At 48.7% G+C, this 18,013-nt stretch overlaps 1 protein-coding gene and 1 pseudogene across 1 annotated transcript; both read left to right on the top strand.

The window, feature by feature from the left end:
* Window positions 1–1,759: 1,759 nt before the first annotated feature.
* LOC123097107 (protein MAINTENANCE OF MERISTEMS-like) lies at window positions 1,760–6,051 on the top strand (annotated as a pseudogene).
* Window positions 6,052–12,601: 6,550 nt separating this feature from the next.
* Window positions 12,602–16,563, top strand: LOC123100460 (uncharacterized). Its single transcript, XM_044522393.1, has 6 exons — window positions 12,602–13,050; window positions 13,137–13,213; window positions 13,397–13,433; window positions 13,984–14,152; window positions 15,226–15,784; window positions 16,009–16,563. Exons 1-6 carry the CDS (start codon window positions 12,894–12,896, stop codon window positions 16,297–16,299), a joined length of 1,290 nt encoding a protein of 429 aa, XP_044378328.1. The 5' UTR covers window positions 12,602–12,893; the 3' UTR covers window positions 16,300–16,563.
* Window positions 16,564–18,013: the final 1,450 nt, after the last annotated feature.

The following is an 18,013-nucleotide window of genomic DNA, read 5'->3' as shown; positions in this document are numbered from 1 at the left end:
AAACAGGATGGCTAGCTTTGTCCATCCAATAATGGTTTGAACATGGTAGGAGGAAATATCGTTCGACGATTTTTTTAGCCCATTGGCTCCTCATCGAATGTCCAAACACCACAAAAATTTGCACGCTATTGCGCACCCGAGAATCTTTGATGCATTTTTTTTAATTTACTGTTTATCGAGTGCAGAAGAGCTCGGGCCTAGACACGCTAGCTTTGCCGACCCGATAGTTGGCTAGTTGCCATCGTCGCCTGCCTTTCCTCTCTTTCTCCCGTGGGAGAATTCACCTCTCGTTCACCTTGTGGACTAATCCGACGCCCTTCGACCACCATGGATTTTTTCCACCCTCGTGTCCATCATGGTGACTGTGGCCAGCCTTGTGCATCGATGGTCTCCTTGTCACAGACTGATACGCGTACAGTAGGCACCACTACACTGTAACTGTACGTACGTACAATATTGACGTCCTTCCCCCCCATCCATGGTCGACCAAGAGCAGCATGCACACAGACGCGCGCAGAGGCATCAAGTTATGTGCTCCATGACATCCATGGCATGCGCCGGTCAATCCCAGCAACCAACCTAGCTAGCTCCCTTCGTTCTCGCCCGACCTCATCTGTCTCAGAATGGATGCTCTACGTACGCGCATAATGCAGTCACCACATATACACAAGTTGTGTGTGTGTGTGTGTGATAGTAGTAAGTTAACCGTCACCATTGGATGCGGCAACCCGGTCATTTGCAATGCGCATGGTTCTCTTCCCACGTTTTCGACGGCCTGGCAAGTACTCCCTTCGTTCCTAAATATTTGTTTTTCTATAGATTTCAACAAGTGACTACGTACAGAGCAAAACTACACTCAAAATATGTCTATATATATCCATATGTGGTAGTTCATTTGAAATTTTAAAAAAGAACAAATATTTGGGAACAGAGGGAGTAGCCATGTGGTCATGAACTAGTAGCACTTAACATGCATCTGAATGGTTAATCTGCTGGCTAGACCGACCGGTGCAGGCTTTGACAGTTCGCTGAGTACGTATTAGTGCGCTGGTACTACTAGCAAGAAATCGACGGTGCATGGGTGTCCGCATGCATGCATGGCAGTGGCATCGGCATAGAGGATCAGTGGGTGTAGGGTGCGAGGCCATGATGAGCCGTATGATCCGCTTGCTTTGCCCTGCATGCAATCATGGTGGCGCCGTGCAGCTCCACCAGTACTGCCTGCCTCCTGTAGCCCTGCCCGTTCCCCCCTCTCCTCTCTGTCTGTCTGTGCGCGTGTATGCATCCTTCGTATACTACTTCGTGGGGGCAAAATTCCGTGTTTTGACCCTTCTGGGATACAAATTCAGGATCTGACCCCGGTTTGAAAAAAAAATCAGGATTTGACCCTTTTTCTTACCGCCAGGGGTGCTGGCGGTAGGGTTAGATAGCCTACCGCCAGGGCCCCTGGCGGTAGGGTACTAATCCACCTCAGCACGCGGAGACGACCGCCGTCCCCCTCCGTCGCACCCTACGCCATGGACCATGGCGGGAGGCTGTCTAACCCTACAGCCAGAGCCCCTGGCAGTAGGGTCCGAGCAGTTATTTCGCCCGAGACCCCCGCGCCCTTGCCAATCTCCCCACCCCTCCCCTCCCCCCCCCCCCCCCCCCGTCGGCAGTTTCTTTTCTTCTCCCCCAACTCGCCCCTCTCTCCCTCTCTCATCTCCTCCACTCTCCCCCTCGGATCTTCACCGTTTGTTCATTGTTTTTGCGGATCGAGATGGCCCCGAAGAGAGAAACGTAAGCTCCTCCGATCTCTCCAATTAGTTTTTGCAAACTTGCTTCCGATTCGACGCATTATTTGCTTGAAATCCCTCATATTTTTGAACTTAGATTGGAATTTTTTTCACCTAAGATTGTTTTAGCTTGATTGTAGTTCTAGTTCTTAGTTCTTAAGTAACTAGTGGTATTGAATATGAACTGTAATCAATTGTTCATATGTTAGTGTGAAGATGAACCCTAGTTCATAATTTTTTTTGTTAAAAAAATTATGATGTAATGCATGTGGGAGGACTTGATTGTAGTTTTATGATGCATGTTGATATGATGATATGAAGATGTTGTTTGGAGAAAATACATTCAAGATGAACTCTATTTAAAAAAATTTGTTTAAAAAATGATGATATGATGCATGTTGGAGGATTTTTTATATGATGCATGTTGATATGATTTGATCCATCATGTGTAGTAGATGTTGTTGGAGCAATATGCTTAAGATTTTTTTTTTGATATGATGCATGTTGATATGATTTGATTTCATTTTTTGTTTATGTATGCTTATGCTTATGATGGTTTTGTTTATGAAATTTTATTAAGGCGGGCACCTCTTGCGGACAACATCGGCCCACGGTACTCCATGCTTGACTACGCATTCGACAAGGGTCATCGTGCCCGTTTTATAGAGAACGGAGAGGTAAGTAATATGAAGGAAATATTGATCAAAGTTTTCGGATTGATGAAAATAATTTCCTAACTTTTGGCGTTCACTTTTTGACAGATGCTCCAGCCACCGCGCATGAGGGGTCACGGGGTTCATGGGCATATGGACTACGACGAGCGCTACGCGCCGTTCTTCAAGAGAGCACGATTGTTGGGTTTCGTGTTGCAGTTCAAGCGTCAGCCGCCGACGCTTGTCCACGCAGCTCTGACAACTTTGATTGACCGGTGGCGACCGGAGACCCATTCTTTCCATCTGCCATGCGGGGAGATGACGGTGACCCTCGAGGATTGGTCGATGATTACTGCCATGCCGATCGAGGGTCATGCACTCACCGGGCGAGTGGAGAGGACCAACTGGTAGCAGAGGGTTACCACCCTCATCGGCGACTGCCCCGATACTAAGGGTAACCATCCATCCGGTGTATCGTTGCCCTGGCTCTCGGAGCACCGGAAGACATGCCCCGCGGGCGCCGACGAGGCGACTGTGGAGTGGTACGCGAGGGCCTACCTGTGGTATCTTCTCATGGAGGTCGTGTTTCCAGACAGCTCCGGGAACTCTGCCAACTGGTCGTATCTGTTCTTCCTAGCCGACTGGGATGCAGGGTACAGTTGGGGGACTGCATCTCTCGCCTACCTATACCGTTCGGTAAGAGAGTATCTAATTGCCTACCTACGAAAGTATGTCCATGACATTTTGTTATATCTGATCCTCATTTGATGTTTTGCAGCTTGACGACGCAACGCAGAGGACTGGAGACATGTCCAATATGGGTGGCTTTGTCTGGGCCTTCTCCATTTGGATGTGGGAGCGGCTGCCGGTGGGGCGTCCGGAGAAGATGCCAAGACACCCATGGGGTGCCTATAGCGAAGATGGCGACGAGACTCGACACCCCACCGTAGCTTACGAGTGGGACGTTGTCAAACTCTACACAGGCCTAAACAAGACTTCGTACAAGACCTACACCAACGAGTTGGATGCTTTGACGCATACGCAGGTATATGAACTCGCTCAACACCTTTCTCTTTGATTCCACTTTTTACCGAGAGTGGGAACTTACCAATGTATATGTAATAGGTAAACTGGTGGCCGTATCATGACCGAGAGTGGGACTTCGATCTGAACGTGATGTGCGATGCGGACAAAGTTCTTTGGCGGTGCATCGTGCCCATGATCTGTGTGTACGCCGTCGAGTGGCACTTGCCACACCGCGTGGCCACGCAGTTTGGCATTTATTAGCATACCCCACCGGGCCTGCTAACCGATACCGGCGGCCACGCGCTCCACTTGTGAGTGCGCTTGTTCTTCATGCCCAAGATTTCATTGCATTCAACTTTATTATGATGTTTCTTGTGCCCTATGCCTTGCAGGATGAGCCGGCAGAAGAATCAGTCGATCACAGACTGGGGAGAGGAGCATAAAACTCATGTGACGGAGTGGAACCGACGGAGGTTCCATAAAGATGTGGAGAGGAAAGTGACTGTCTGGGATGCTTACCTGGGCCGACACATGAGGTGGTACGATGATGGCCAGAAGCACCGTCTTCGTCTCAGGCCTCGGTGGACGGCGGAAGACATCGCGGAGCTAGAGAGGGATGACCCCGAGGAAGAGGCCTACCAGACCGGCATCAGAGACATGCATAGTGGATTTAGGGAGTTTTCACCCTTCATCAACAGAGTGGTAAGTTTGAACCGACGGTTGTATTTAAATTATTTTATTCATCATTGTGAATGACTTATGCCGTTACAGTCCGGTGAGCTGAACAGATGCATCTTTGAAGCCTCAAATGCCCTAGGTGATGCCCCCGGGAGCGTACAATCTGAGAACAGAGTGGGGGCGATGAAGGTACAACTTCAGCCTCCTCAGAACAAACGCATCTTGTTCACTTGCAATCATAAATCTGATACTTATTATGCCCTTGTTTCATTGTGAGTGCAGAAGTTCGTGAAGCGTTGTCGCAAGCTGGTAGGGCTGCTTGGGTGTGCTGGAGCTGGGTCGGTTGAAGCTTATCAGCCTGTAGGCACACAGGGTCTCATCGGCTCATCGAGCCATGTTCCCTCGTCGTCTAGGTTGGTTGAGGAGGAGGAGGAGGAGGCCACACATGAAGAAGGGGAGAAGGAGGAGGATGAGAGCAACGGGGAGGAGGAGTACGATGAAGATTATGGACCTCCACCAACTCAATCATCTCAACCACCTCAGTTGCCGAAGAGGAATCCAAAGAAGAAGGATTTGCTGAGTTCGGACCCTTTCCAGAGACCGGTTACTCGACGGCCCAAGAAGAAGACTAAAGAGACACGTTCAAAGAGTAACGAGGACCGTACCTCCAAGAGGGGAAGGAGCAACTGATTCTGCTCTTGGATACTTGGCTCTTGTAGTTGGGTTGTCTATGTGTTTGCTATTTAGTTGAACTTCGTTTGGTTGAACTTGTCTAGTGGTTGTGAAACTACGTGGACCTATGTGTTTGCTATTTGTGGATCTATGTGTTTGCTATTTATGAAACTATGTGGAACTCCGTTTACTAATTAGTTGAAGTTCGTTTGAAATGTTCTATGAACTTCAAGTTTTGTTAATGTGTATGGGATGCCAAAGTTCAATTGTTTAAGATCTGTAATATTGATGTCATATTTGTGAAACTTGCTGTGATATTGTTTTTAAAAAGAAGCAAACAAATGAACTTGAAACAATAAAACACAGGACCCTACCGCCAAGGACCCTGGCGGTAGGGTCACACAGCCTACCGCCAACCCACCTGGCGGTAAGGTGAACCTACCGCCAGGGCACTTCCATATTTCGTTACAGAAACTTTGCGAAGGCAAAATCCAACCACACCCTACCGCCAGGGGCTCTGGCGTTAAGGTTAGACGGGCTACCGCCAGGTGCCCTGGCGGTAGGGTACTCATCCACGTCAGCCCGGGCAAACGGCCGCCGTCTCCCTCCGTCGCACCCTACCATCAGGGCCCCTGGCGGTAGCCTGTGTAACCCTACCGCCAGAGCCCCTGGCGGTAGCGAAATGGTCAAATCCCGAAATTTTTCCCACCGGGGTCAGATCCTGAATTTGTATGCAAAGAGGGTCAAAACACGAAATTTTGCCCTTCGTGGGGGTTTCTCTTCAAATCAAAGGTCTAAACAGTTGTTCCTTGTTGATTCAGTTCTAATCTGCAACACTTATTATGGTCAAAACACGAAATTTTGCCCTTCGTGGGGTTTCTCTTCAAATCAAAGGTCTAAACAGTTGTTCCTTGTTGATTCAGTTCTAATCTGCAACACTTATTATGGATCGAAGGGAATAGTAATGATGATGCTACCTGATCTCCACCATGCTCTTGTTGATACTAGCTGACGATGGTGCAAATTATCATTTCCCTTTCATCAACAAAATCGCTAGCTTTGTGTCGTAGCTAAGCTTTCGGTTTTCCCAAGACTAAAAAAGGAGGAATAAAAAGTTGACTAGCTTTTCTTGCAATTGATTGGTACTATACTATTTTTTCAGTCCAAATTCAGAGCTCAAATCCTTCAACTCCCAGACACTGCATGCAGGTGCTCCTAGCTACTACCATGCCCTTTACCTTTTATGACTAATCAACCATGCATCTCCCTGACTAATCAAACCGTGCATCCACCTTTATTCTGCCTGGGCTAAAATTCTGCAGTTAGCTAGCTAGTCACAACATGCACATATGTGCACTACTTCAGTCATTCAGTGCACACACAACTCAATCTCGTAGTACACATGGGTCACGGTCGGTGACAAGATTGAGCTTTTCTAGGTTGTTCCGACTGGACGCATCCTTTCGCATCTGCATATAAACCTACCTATAATCTACAAGCACCACCCGGCCCACTTCTGATTTTTCAGCGAGCTCAATGCATATCCATTCCAGCTTCTCCTGATGGTGTGTTTATCAAACATAAAAAATACTCTCCCCATCCAGGATGCACACATAGAAATTTTAGAATAAATTATAGCATGGAGTAAAAATGCAGTAGAAAGGTGCAAGCCACCATCTCTTTTCTTTTTAATTATTTCACCATCAATGAGCTAAGTGCATGCAAAAAGTAAGAAGACTATGTGTTTTTTTTAGGATAAGGAGACTATGTGTTGAATGTTATTAATCTTAATTACTGTGTGACGACGATGATAAGTTTTTCTAGTTTAAAATGCATTGAAAAGATAGAAATACACTCTTTTATGGATAAATTTTAAATGCCAAACGTACACTTATTCAGGAAGAAGAGAGTATGCATCGAATGTGTGCCCTATGTACAAATTCGCAGGGTATTACAAGTGTTTGAATCTTGGCGCAATCCTGCTGTCCACAGCGGCGCGTGCTTCTATCCATGCATGCTACAAATCGTCTCCGGCCCCATATTATTGACTCGGCCATAGCATAAAGACAATACCACCACACTATTTTCTTTCTTTCTTTTTCTTCCTTTTCTTTCTTTTAAGGAGGTTGAAACCCCTAGCCTCTGCATCCAAGGATGCACACATCCATTTTTATTATATTATTCAATATAGTCTGACAAAACAAATACATGGACCAATCAAAATCCATCTTCTTGGCGATCTTTGTTGCTGCACCTACAAGTTCGACATGCTCTGACCTCTCACTAACACACATCATCTAATCTGTTGGCCTCACCAAGCCGCTCCACGGCGAGCCGAGAGCACCAACCGGTCTAGCGGAACCTGAGCACGCACTAAACCTCACGATTCCATGGGCCGGGTCGGGTTTGGGTCTGGCTTGGCAAAACCCAAACCCGAACCCGGCCCGAAGCACATGAACAGTGGCATTTTTTAATTAAATTAATTATATTTGAGATATTATATTAATTTATTATACCTATATTTCGACTAATACATACATGACCGTTTCTGGCTTTTTCCGGGCTTTCGGGCCAGGCTTCAGGCGAGAAAGTGAAGCCCAAACCTGGCCCCGATGTCGGGCTTCGGGTTTGGGCCTCCAGACTGGGTTGTCCATTCACAGGTCTAGCACGCACTGCATGCGCAAGCTCTAGAAGCCGCCACCGCCATCTTCCTCTGTCCCATCTTCAAAAGGGATCAACGCATTGACCTTGCCAGACCCAACTTTCATCGGTACCATGACGCCAGTCAGCGCCACCATCCTACTCGCATCCATCAACACGATTCCAATGTAGAGACTCCACTACGCCGCGCCACCGAGACCCGTCGTCGTTGATGCAGTAAATGCAACACTGCTCCACCTCTTGGCCCCTCCAACCATCAACTGCTCCAAAATGATGCCCCCAGGAGGAAGAACAACACCGAAGGCATCGTGATCATCCAATCTGGGAGACATAGATCTAGGGTTTTCACCGGCAGTCGCGCCACTCGCTGCTGGCTGGATCCGTGCGAAGAAGTGCCATTGTAACGCCCGGATAATTATGCTACGGTAATCTCATGCTAATGGTGCCACGTCACCACTGTTACTGTTGCTAATCTTCGCTTGGTCCAAATCGCAACTCAAATTCAAAACTGAGTTTAAAGTCAAAATTCAAATTTTGTCAAACCTGCTAACTAAAATGTCCAAGTTGTTACAATTAATCATTTGATAATAGTGGTGGAGAAACCAAAAATTTATATGATGTTTAGATGCTCTAAAGTCAATAAAAGAAAAAGGGAATAAACTAAATAAAATAAAAGGGGCCACAACCCCCCTGCCCATCTGGGCCTCGGCCAACCAGCCCAACCCAGCTGGTCGGCCCACCCGCCCCCCTCACTCCCTTAACCCCCCACCATGGGAACCCTAGCCCACCGACACGACCCACTCCCCCACGACTCTCTCTCTCTCTCTCTCTCTCTCTCTCTCTCTCTCTCTCTCTCTCTCTCTCTCTCTCTCTCTCGACCGATCCGATCTGGATCGGGCTGTTTCCCCCTTCCCCCGCCGCGTCCCCGACGCCACCGTCGCTCAGGGCCCCCTCGCCGGAGCCTCCCGACGCCGCCGCACGCCGTCGCCTCGCCCCTCTTCCCTCGAAGCCCTCCCTCGAAGCCCTCCCTTGCGGCGACACCCCGAAGCCGCTGCCCCCTGGCGCCGCCCCGGCTTCGCCGCTCGCCGTTGCCGGACCGTGACGCCTTCGCCACCCGTCGCGCCGTCGCCACTCGTCACCACCTTGTTGGCGTCGCCTCCCCACCTCTCCCTCGACGGCTCAATCGACCTCGCCGACCCTGATCCCCTGCAACGGGGGTGAGAACCCCTCCTGTCTCTCCCTTACCCCTGTCACCGCCGTGCACGCCCCGCGGTCCCGGCTGCTCGCCGTGGTCACCCCGCGCCTTCTTCCTTGCGCGCTCGCGCTCAACGTCGCACTGCCGTGCCCGCGGCGCGCGCTAGGCGCCCTTCCCCGCACCCGTGGTCGTCCCGTGCATGCTCTGCCCGCTGCCGCCTAGCGCTGCTGCGGCTCGTGCGCCGCTCGCCCGTGCCTCCGCGGCACTCGCCGCGCCGCCCTACTCCGGCCAGCCGCCGTGTCCGGCGCCCCCCTGGTGGCCTCGTACACCCAAACGGGCGCCCACAACCGCGCCGTTAGCCCGCACCCGCAATGGCCCCCTGGCCACTGACACGGGGACCCGCCCCCAAAAACGATTTTAAAAAAAAGAAAAAAGAAAATGTATTTTAAAAATAAGAATAAGTAATTAGTTAATTAATTAATTAAATAGGTAATTAATTAACTTAATTAACTCTGTTTAGTACCTAATTAACTTGTTTAGTTAATTAAAACTGTTAATTAGTTGTTAGACTATGACAGAACGACCCCACACGTCAGGGTTGACTTTGGTCAACTCTGTTGACTGCTGACGTCATGATGACGTCATGCTAATGCAATAACCCCATTTTAGATTTAATAATAATTTCAGAATATTGTTTAAACTTTAGAAATTAATAGAAAATAATCCATAACTCGGATGAAAATACGTTATACATGAAAGTTGCTCAGAACGACGAGGCGAATCCGAATACGCTCTCCGTTCATCTGTCACGTGCCCCTATCATAGAGAACATGCAACTTTCCCCCCTCTGTTTCATCTGTCCGAAAAATGCAAACTTCGGGAAAACTTTCCCGGATGTTTCCCCCCTTCCACGGTACCGCGTAGCACCGCGGTAGAACAACTCTAGCATCGCTTATTGTCTTGTCATGCATCTGTTTGCTCTGTATTTGCTGTTTCTTCCCCCTCTTCTCTCCGGTAGACCTCGAGACTGCCGCTGATGCCGCTGTGATCGACTACGTCGACGACGACCCCTTTTTCTTGTCTGAGCAACCAGGCAAGCCCCCCTTTGATCATTCCGATATTTCCCATTCTATTCTCTCATGCTTGCATTAGATTTTGTTACTGTTATTGTTTGCTCCTATTCTGATGCATAGCCTGCTTTTGTAACCTGCTGTTGTACCTTACCTGCTTATCCTAAACTGCTTAGTATAGGTTGGATAGTGATCCATCAGTGACCTCCACCTTGTCCTTATTGCCCCTGCTTCATCATCGACGACTCGAGCTACATGATCGACGGCCAGAGCCCGACACCTCACATCACATCACCCCCCTTTTGTTGCTCGACTCTGCAGAGCTACTATCGAGTGCTGAGGGTGATCCCTCATAACGCACTCCTGATGATAATGTTGTAGTGTAGCTATTCGGTCGTGGTCATTGAGGGTGATTTCCTCTTTCACCATTCCCGATACGGCTCTGTCGTGCAACACCTCGAAGTGTGAACCTCGAGGGTGGTCCCTCTTACATTCACCTTGATGATTACATTGAGTGGAATCCTCCGAGGGTGATTCCTTGGGTTTTCCCCTTGATGTTTGGACACACGGATACCTTGACATTACTTGAGACCTTTGGGAAAGTCGGGCGGGCCCGGAGAGCACCCGCAAGATGGTTACGAGGCACGGCCGGGAAGTCAGGCAGCCCTCGAGTGGGCTGGGCCTGCCCTTGCCGTATTTCCTCGAGACGGGGCGAAGGGGTCACATTATCGTGAGTTTCTGCTCGTCTCCGCAAACTAATAATACGCTATGGTTTGGGTATTTGTTCTGAATTGGCCTTTGGCCTTTACGCACCAACCACCACGCGAGAATAGTTATGGGCCTCGACGTCGCAGTATCAGCCGAAGCTTTGTCAGACGTCCAATTCAGCATTGCGGCACGGCTGGGCCGGCACCATCCTGTAGTGGTGGAGCCTGGACCCGCCCTGCACGTAACGACCCGGAGTGCAACGGGCGATGGGCCCAGACCCCGGAGTGCTTAGGAGGTAGACCGGCGGGGACCTCTCTGCTGAGCCTAGGTAGGGCTGCGACGTGTTGATCTTCCGAGGCCGGGCATTGACCCAGAAAAGTGTGTCCGGCCAGAGTGATCGAGCGTGTTGGAAAACGTGGTGTACCCCAGCAGGGAAGATCTTTATTCGAATACCGTGTCCACGGTAATGGACGTTCAGACTTATATCTTGATCTAATACAACTAGAAATGGATACTTAAGTTATGTGGCTCCAGGATTGCTTTCTCGCAGGGAGTCGAGGAAGGATCTCTGGGCATTATTGCTACAACATGCTTGATAATTAAACTGCTATTCTTTACTCATCTGTATGCTGCAAGATGCTTGGAGCTGCTTGAAGATGCTAGTCTTCGATAGGCTAGGCCTTTCCCCCCTATTCTGGCATTCTGCAGTTCAGTCCACAGATACAACCCTTTCATTTGATACCAATGCATACTTAGTTTAGATCTGATGCTTGCGAGTACTTTGGATGAGTACTCACGGTTGCTTTGCTTCCCCTTTTCCCCCTTCTTTCTTCTTTCTAGTTGTTGCAACCAGATGGTGATTCCCTGGAGCCAGATGCCACCGCCGACGGATACTACTACATGGAGGCCGCCGAAGACCAGGAGTAGTTAGGAGGTCCCAGGCAGGAGGCCTTGCCTCTTCGATCGTGTTGCTTTTGTGCTAGCCTTCTTAAGGCATCCTTGTTTAACTTATGTCTGTACTCAGATATTGTTGCTTCCGCTGACGCTTGTGTTTCGAGCCCTCGAGGCCCCTGGCTTGTAATAAGCTTGTATTATTTTGATTTGTGTCTAGAGTTGTGTTGTGATATCTTCGCGTGAGTCCCTGATCTTGATCGTACACATTTGCGTGCGTGATTAGTGTACGGTCGAATCGGGGGCGTCACAGCCATGGAGACGCACACAACCACCGGAACACCAACAGGAAACTCCAGCGTCCCTCATCGACCCCTCTACGTGTCGCCAGCCATCCACAAGCCAGATCGACGATGGATCCGGGAGGGAATCAGATCCACGGAGCTCCCTCCCGGTCTTCCCTCCTCTCTCATGCGGAGACCACCCGCTGGTCGATGGGCTCCAACTGCAGCAGCTTCCCAAAAGCAAAGTTGCGGTGGTCGTCGGATCCGTGCAGGCGGACCGACCACATGTCGTATTCGCATGCCGCCTGCTCGACAGAATGGAAGGAGCCAATCCCGATTTTCTTGTGGGTGTGCCGGCCGGTTATCTCGGCCACCCAAATTCCCAATTCCGCTACCGCACACCGATGTATTTCCTCTATGGTTGCCGCGGGATGTTAGGGAAGCCTGGTAGGCGCACGCGGGAGGAAGAAGCGGCGGCTCTGCCACGGGCTGATAAAACCACTGATGGTGGCGTAGATCCGCGTTGCGGATGGGCGGTGGGACCAGCAGCGGTGGGAAAAACCCTTGGTAGTATTTTAATTACTTCTCTGAGTATTTTTGGGCGTCCGCTAGGTGCCGGCCAGAGGAGGAAAATCAGATTTTCTTTCTCTCTCCTCTTAACCAGTTAGTGGGGATCGGTTAGAGTTACTCTTATGTACGTGGATCACTGTATTTTTTAAGCCAGTGAGCCGAATTGCAGTGGAATGAATATGCCCAAGTTGCTCATGCACACAGGTAGTACGTAGCAAGCAGAGCATGCAAGAAGAGGGAGGGAGGACAAGCCAGCCAGGTGCATGTCAGTGGGAACACAACACAGGCGGAAAACTAGCTTGGCATGCCTGCCCATCCCTGTCTTCGTCTCCCTCGCTCGGGTCAACAGCGCTGCCCCCATCTCATAATTATCCCCTCCCCATGGCAATGGCATGCATGGCAGCAGCCAGCAGGCAGGCAGGCATATGCCCTGCACCCCATCTGAAACCCCTCCTTTGTCCCCAACCTTTTGTCTCTTCCTGTTCACTCTCTGCTCTCCTGCGCAGCACCATTGAACACTACTCCGTACTCCTCTCCTTGGTTGGGTAACTACCTTTGAGTGTGAGAGGAGCTGAGGTGTTTAGTTGGAGCGGTAGTATATAAGCTGGCCCGGATGGCTCAGCTCCTGCGGGCAGGCAAAGCACACGATCTTTGCTGTGTCGGCAGGTGTTCCCGCTGAGATAATCTAAGCTCCAAGCTGAGCCAGATCGATGACCATGGCGGCTAGAAGAACCAGCAGGGAGGGGAACTGCGGCGGCGGCGGCGGGGTGAGGCAGTACAACCGGTCCAAGGTGCCGCGCCTCCGGTGGACGAGCGCCCTGCACCGCTGCTTCGTCCACGCCATTCACAGCCTCGGAGGCCACGACAGTGCGTCCTCCATCATCGCGCATCTGATCATGGGGGTGGCATCGCATCGGTCTAACGCGCGCGCGCGGTGTGTGCATGCATTGCAGGGGCGACGCCGAAGCGGGTGCTGCAGGTGATGGGGGTTGGAGGGCTCACCATTTCTCATGTCAAAAGCCATCTGCAGGTTTGCCAATCTACTAGTATTTGCTAGTACATGCTTATACACATGCATCGATCTTTTATACGTACGCATGCATGACCTTGACCTGCATGTGAATGGAGTACGTGTGTGTTCTTCGATTGGTTGTTCCTTTCCTTTTGTTTGATCCCGTACCGACGATTAATGCTGCGTGTTTGTTTGGAGCAGATGTACAGGAACATGAGGAATGATCTTGGAATGCAAGGTACACTTATATGAATAATTATAAGGTCACATATGCACAGTTGCACATAGTATGCTCTATAGGATCTCCATTATTTCTGCTGTCCAACGTTACTTATTTTCCGAAAACATCATGAACTAAACTACTAAAGCAAGCATACAATTAAATAAAGAGAAATCCCCACGTGGACTATTGATTGTCGGGTCATCACTCATCAGCCGTACATTGACCATCCGAAGATAGCTAATCCAGCACTACATATTGCTGTACGTCCAACTAATTAACCAGCAAAACTCGCAACAGAGTAAATTACTTGTGGAACTTGATAGTTGTTAAGCGAAGTTCGTTGTTAAGTGCAGTCCTTGTGTAGTATGCACATTCTTGTGTGTGTACATGTGCATGGGTGACATGCATGTATGTACACTTCTCCGCCACAACCAGAGCTATCGATTCGTACCGGTGCATGCATGCTTTGTCACGACAATAATAATAAAAAAAGTTGCATGCATGCAGCTACTCTGCTCCACACTTGAGTAATTCCTTTTCGCCAATGTTGTGGTGGATCGAGCAGGGATGCAGCAAGCAGGGCAACAGTCGGGCCAGGAGGAGCACACACGCGCAACAGGAGGAGGCACCGAAGTCTGCACCGACGATGATGAGGAGTGCCGTGTCCCCGGCTACGGCTCGCCAAAGCCTAGAAAGGAGTCGACGACGCTGCCGCTCCACCCGCAACTGAAAAGGTCACCACCTTTTCCATGCTCCTTTTTCTTCTTCACCCGGTTATTCACTCATTCAATCTGTGTCTTATTTTCTCTTCATGGCGCTCCGGCCGTGCCTAGCTAGTTAGGCTCACTTGTGATGATGACTGATGAGTCACAGCATAAATAATGCATGCATGGCGACACTTCAGACCAGAACTCCATTTTTGCGTCCACCTTTTCCTTTTCGAATCTTGAGCTGACACAAGTATATTCCAAGCTACTCCCTCCGTTCCTAAATACTTGTCTTTCTAGGCATTTCAACAAGTGACTACATGCGGAATAAAATGAGTGAATCTACGCTCTAAAATATGTCTACATACATCCGTATGTGATAGTCATTTGAAATGCCTAGAAAGACAAGTATTTAGGAACAGAAGGAGTATTTGGTTTCGGTGTACCTACAATTGTTAAAATACGACCGACCGAGCACACGATGTGCTCATGTAAGTATATGTGAAAGTTTTGCCGAGCAAGACCGCCAACGGTCGAGTTCCGTTGGAAAGCTAACAGTACACGCCTCTTTTATTAGTTCGGAGGAATTCTATAGGAATGGATTCCTATTCCTACACGGCCTTATAGGAATTTTTCGTCTATAGCTCTTTAGTTCATAGGAATTGATTTTTATTCCTACATAGAATTGGTTTCGATTCTTCACATTTCAAAGGAGAAATCAACATGAGTCTAGATTCAATGAAAAAGTTTCTATGATGTGAACCAAATGACATATCTTTTTTCCTATTCCTACTTATAGGATTTTGAGATATATACATCTCATTTCGTTTCCTACAAGTTTCCTATTCCTATGGTAATCCTATCCTATGAATCAAAGAGGCCATAGTATTCACTTTCTGTGGGAATGTGGGATTATCCATCACTCATTTCCTATACTATATCGAGATATTTACTTATCACTGATCAATGAACTAATGTGCGGGCAGCTTTTTAGATCTCAGTGATAATCGGTACTCTCTTCGATCGGTATTTAATTGTCGCTTTTTAGTAATATATTAGTATGTAATAAACTTAATTCGCTCCAACCAAATAATTAACAGGAGGGCAGGGGCATCTGAGACGGTGACAAGGGAGGAGGTGAGCGCGAGCCCCACGAGCCTGCTGAGAGTGAAAAGAGGACGAGGAATATGCGAGGGTAGGGACGGAGGAGGATCCTATGACGTTCGGCACGTTGCAGTTCTACCATTGACATGTGGGCCCGTTGGGAACTTGGCCCACATGTCAGCGGCCCAATGGCACACAGCGCACGGCAGAGGAGCCGCTTCCGGGAGGGACATGGAGTCGTCCAGCCACGCACCGGCGGCAGCAGGTGGCCAATACCACGTGCATATGGATATGATGCAGGCGCATGCCGTGCTTCAAGCGCCGCCCATGGCCGCGGCTCGCTTGGTGGAGCCCCGCCCTTCGATGCCGCTGGGAATGAAGCAGAAGCAGAAGCATCGGCGAGAGCCCTGGATGCCTACAGCAAGGTTGCACCGCGGCGGCGATGGCGAACTCGGCGCCGCCGCCTCCACGCTCAAATTCTTGGGGTTCCTGGTGGCTCCGGGGCGTCATCCTCCCCGTCCCCGTGCTGCCTGCTGCGATGGCTACCCTATTGAGGTACGCACGTGCACTCTGCTTACCAGCAAGCATGTCAATGTGACAATGTCTCTACATATCTTGTTTCAAAAATCAATGTATATATATCTAGAGCGGTTGAACCCAGTGCTGCACTTGCATCTGCCAAGAGCCGAACGGATTTATTGACCTTATTATAGAAGTAACTAGCTAGACTACTACTATTACTAAAGTAAAGAATATCTAATGATGTTCGTGCCATGCAGGTCGGCACGCCTCCTAACCGCGCCGCCGCATACACGGCCAGCCGCACCGACGGTGTCCGTCCGTGCAGACTCCAGCCGCCAGGCAACGTCGTCGACGCCGGATTCACGAATCTGACTCTGGCCGGTGAACGCGACGGTGGCTACTCGCTGTCGCTAGCGCTGGCCCTGTGCCCGGCCGGGGGCGGTGGCGCCAAGAGCAGCCTGCTCTCGTCGTCGACAGCGTCGTCGTCGTCGTCGTCATCGGGGAGTCGGATCAGCCTCGACCTGTCGCTGTCCACGCTCGACTCGTAGATACCGGCCCACTGGTTGACATGGGCCCTTATGGGCTGTCCTGATAGATTTGCCAATTTTCGGTTCAGCTTTGGGCCTAGTACTGGTCCATGTGAAATAGTAGCGGCCTCTGATTTTAGCTTTGTCAAGGACTTGTGAAGCCCAATGCATCCATACTCCATGTCCAACACTTGGAATCGCTATGTAGGCTAGAGCGACTGGTTAAAGAGCGCTCCTTTGGACCCCGTAAAAAAAAAGCGCTCCTTCGGAAGCCTCAGAACGATCAGCGTCATTTGGCGCGCTCTCAGCCGCCCGCCACGTGTCGCGCTCTCAGCCGCCCGTCACGTGTCGCGCTTTGGACGCTCTCTTCGGATTTGTTTTTTTATTTTTCCGTACGCGTTTTCGATTTTTTAAATGGTTTTTTCGACGTTTCGGTTTTCCTTAACTTTTGGACCAAAGAAAAAAAATCGGGAAAAAAATTTGCATGAAAAAACATGTTTCTTTTCCGAGGTAAATACACCGTAAGTCATAGAATTTGCACGTGACGGCCAGTTTGGTGGACAAACTTGTAAAATACATGTTTCTGATCATCTAACTTGTTCTGCCGTTCATATACGGTGCTTTCTACACAGTTGGCCGTATCATGTGCATGGCGGGCCAATGTAGCAGGGGCCCACGGTCAGTGGCTGAGACGATGGGTAATCCACATGCACTGTTTTTCTGCAAAGCAGCCTTGCATTTTATTTACGCAGAAAATCCTTAAATAAAATGAAAAATGCTGGAGCCGAGGTGGGATTTGAACACAGGACGTGCTGCGATTCACCTAACTGAAATGGCCACTCGACCACTTCCATGTTGACGTTTATCGAGCGCAGTTAGCATTATATAAGACAGAACGTATGAATTAAAGTATAAATCAAAATGAGAAAAGGGTGTGCAGAAAAGGGGAAGCACCGGTTCAAACCTCTATGACCACATAGGCTCCCCGCATGTGTGAGCGCCAACCATCCGGCCACAATAACATTTTAATAGATAAACACAATTTATCTTATGTATTCTTATATCTTTTTCTATTTAAGAAAACAACTTATATTCTAGATAAACATTTCAGACAAATTAACTACATTTTTACTTCAATTTGAGTAATTTTAAATTTAAAAACCTAAATAAAAGGAAATATAGTGCAGAACAATTGTACGTAATTTTTTCGGACAAATCAGCTAAATTTCTGTATGAATTCGAACAATTGTAAATTAAAATTGTATGAAACAATGTATAGTGCAGAATGAATGTACGTAAATTCTACTGGACAAATCAATGATTTTTTATTTTGAATAACTTTAAATTTGAAAATCTAGATAAAAGAAATTATAAGTAAAAATGAATGTACGCAAATTTTTCGGACAAAGCAACGAAATTTTGGATTGAATTTGAACAATATAGATGAAAGAAAATATAGTTCATAATGAATATTCATAAATTTCTTTCAGACAAATCAAAAAATTTATTATGAACTTGAAATCTAGATAAAAGAAGATATACGTCAAAAAGAATGTACATAAACTTTTCGGACAAATTAACTAAATTTTAGTTTGAATTTGAATAATATAAATTTTAGTTCGGCGAAATGCAGGGTCTGCTGGAGATGCTCTTAGTAGCCCAAATGAAACACCAAGCACGGTCAGGTGCGCTGGGTAGGTCGCCAATGCCGTCGCGCCAGTTCGAACTCGCACCG

The sequence above is a fragment of the Triticum aestivum genome, chromosome 4D, assembly GCF_018294505.1.
Source record: "Triticum aestivum cultivar Chinese Spring chromosome 4D, IWGSC CS RefSeq v2.1, whole genome shotgun sequence".
Classification (NCBI taxonomy): domain Eukaryota; kingdom Viridiplantae; phylum Streptophyta; class Magnoliopsida; order Poales; family Poaceae; genus Triticum; species Triticum aestivum.
The sequence above is the reverse complement of the archived record's forward strand: the minus strand, read 5'-3'. Positions and strand labels throughout refer to the sequence as shown.

Bases quoted from the DNA above. Each gene is read 5' to 3' on its own strand.
- LOC123100460 (XM_044522393.1), top strand. From the start codon at position 12,894: ATGACCATGGCGGCTAGAAGAACCAGCAGGGAGGGGAACTGCGGCGGC. The intron at 13,434-13,983 runs GTACACTTATAT...TGGATCGAGCAG, and splicing joins GAATGATCTTGGAATGCAAG to GGATGCAGCAAGCAGGGCAA. The intron at 15,785-16,008 runs GTACGCACGTGC...CGTGCCATGCAG, and splicing joins GCGATGGCTACCCTATTGAG to GTCGGCACGCCTCCTAACCG.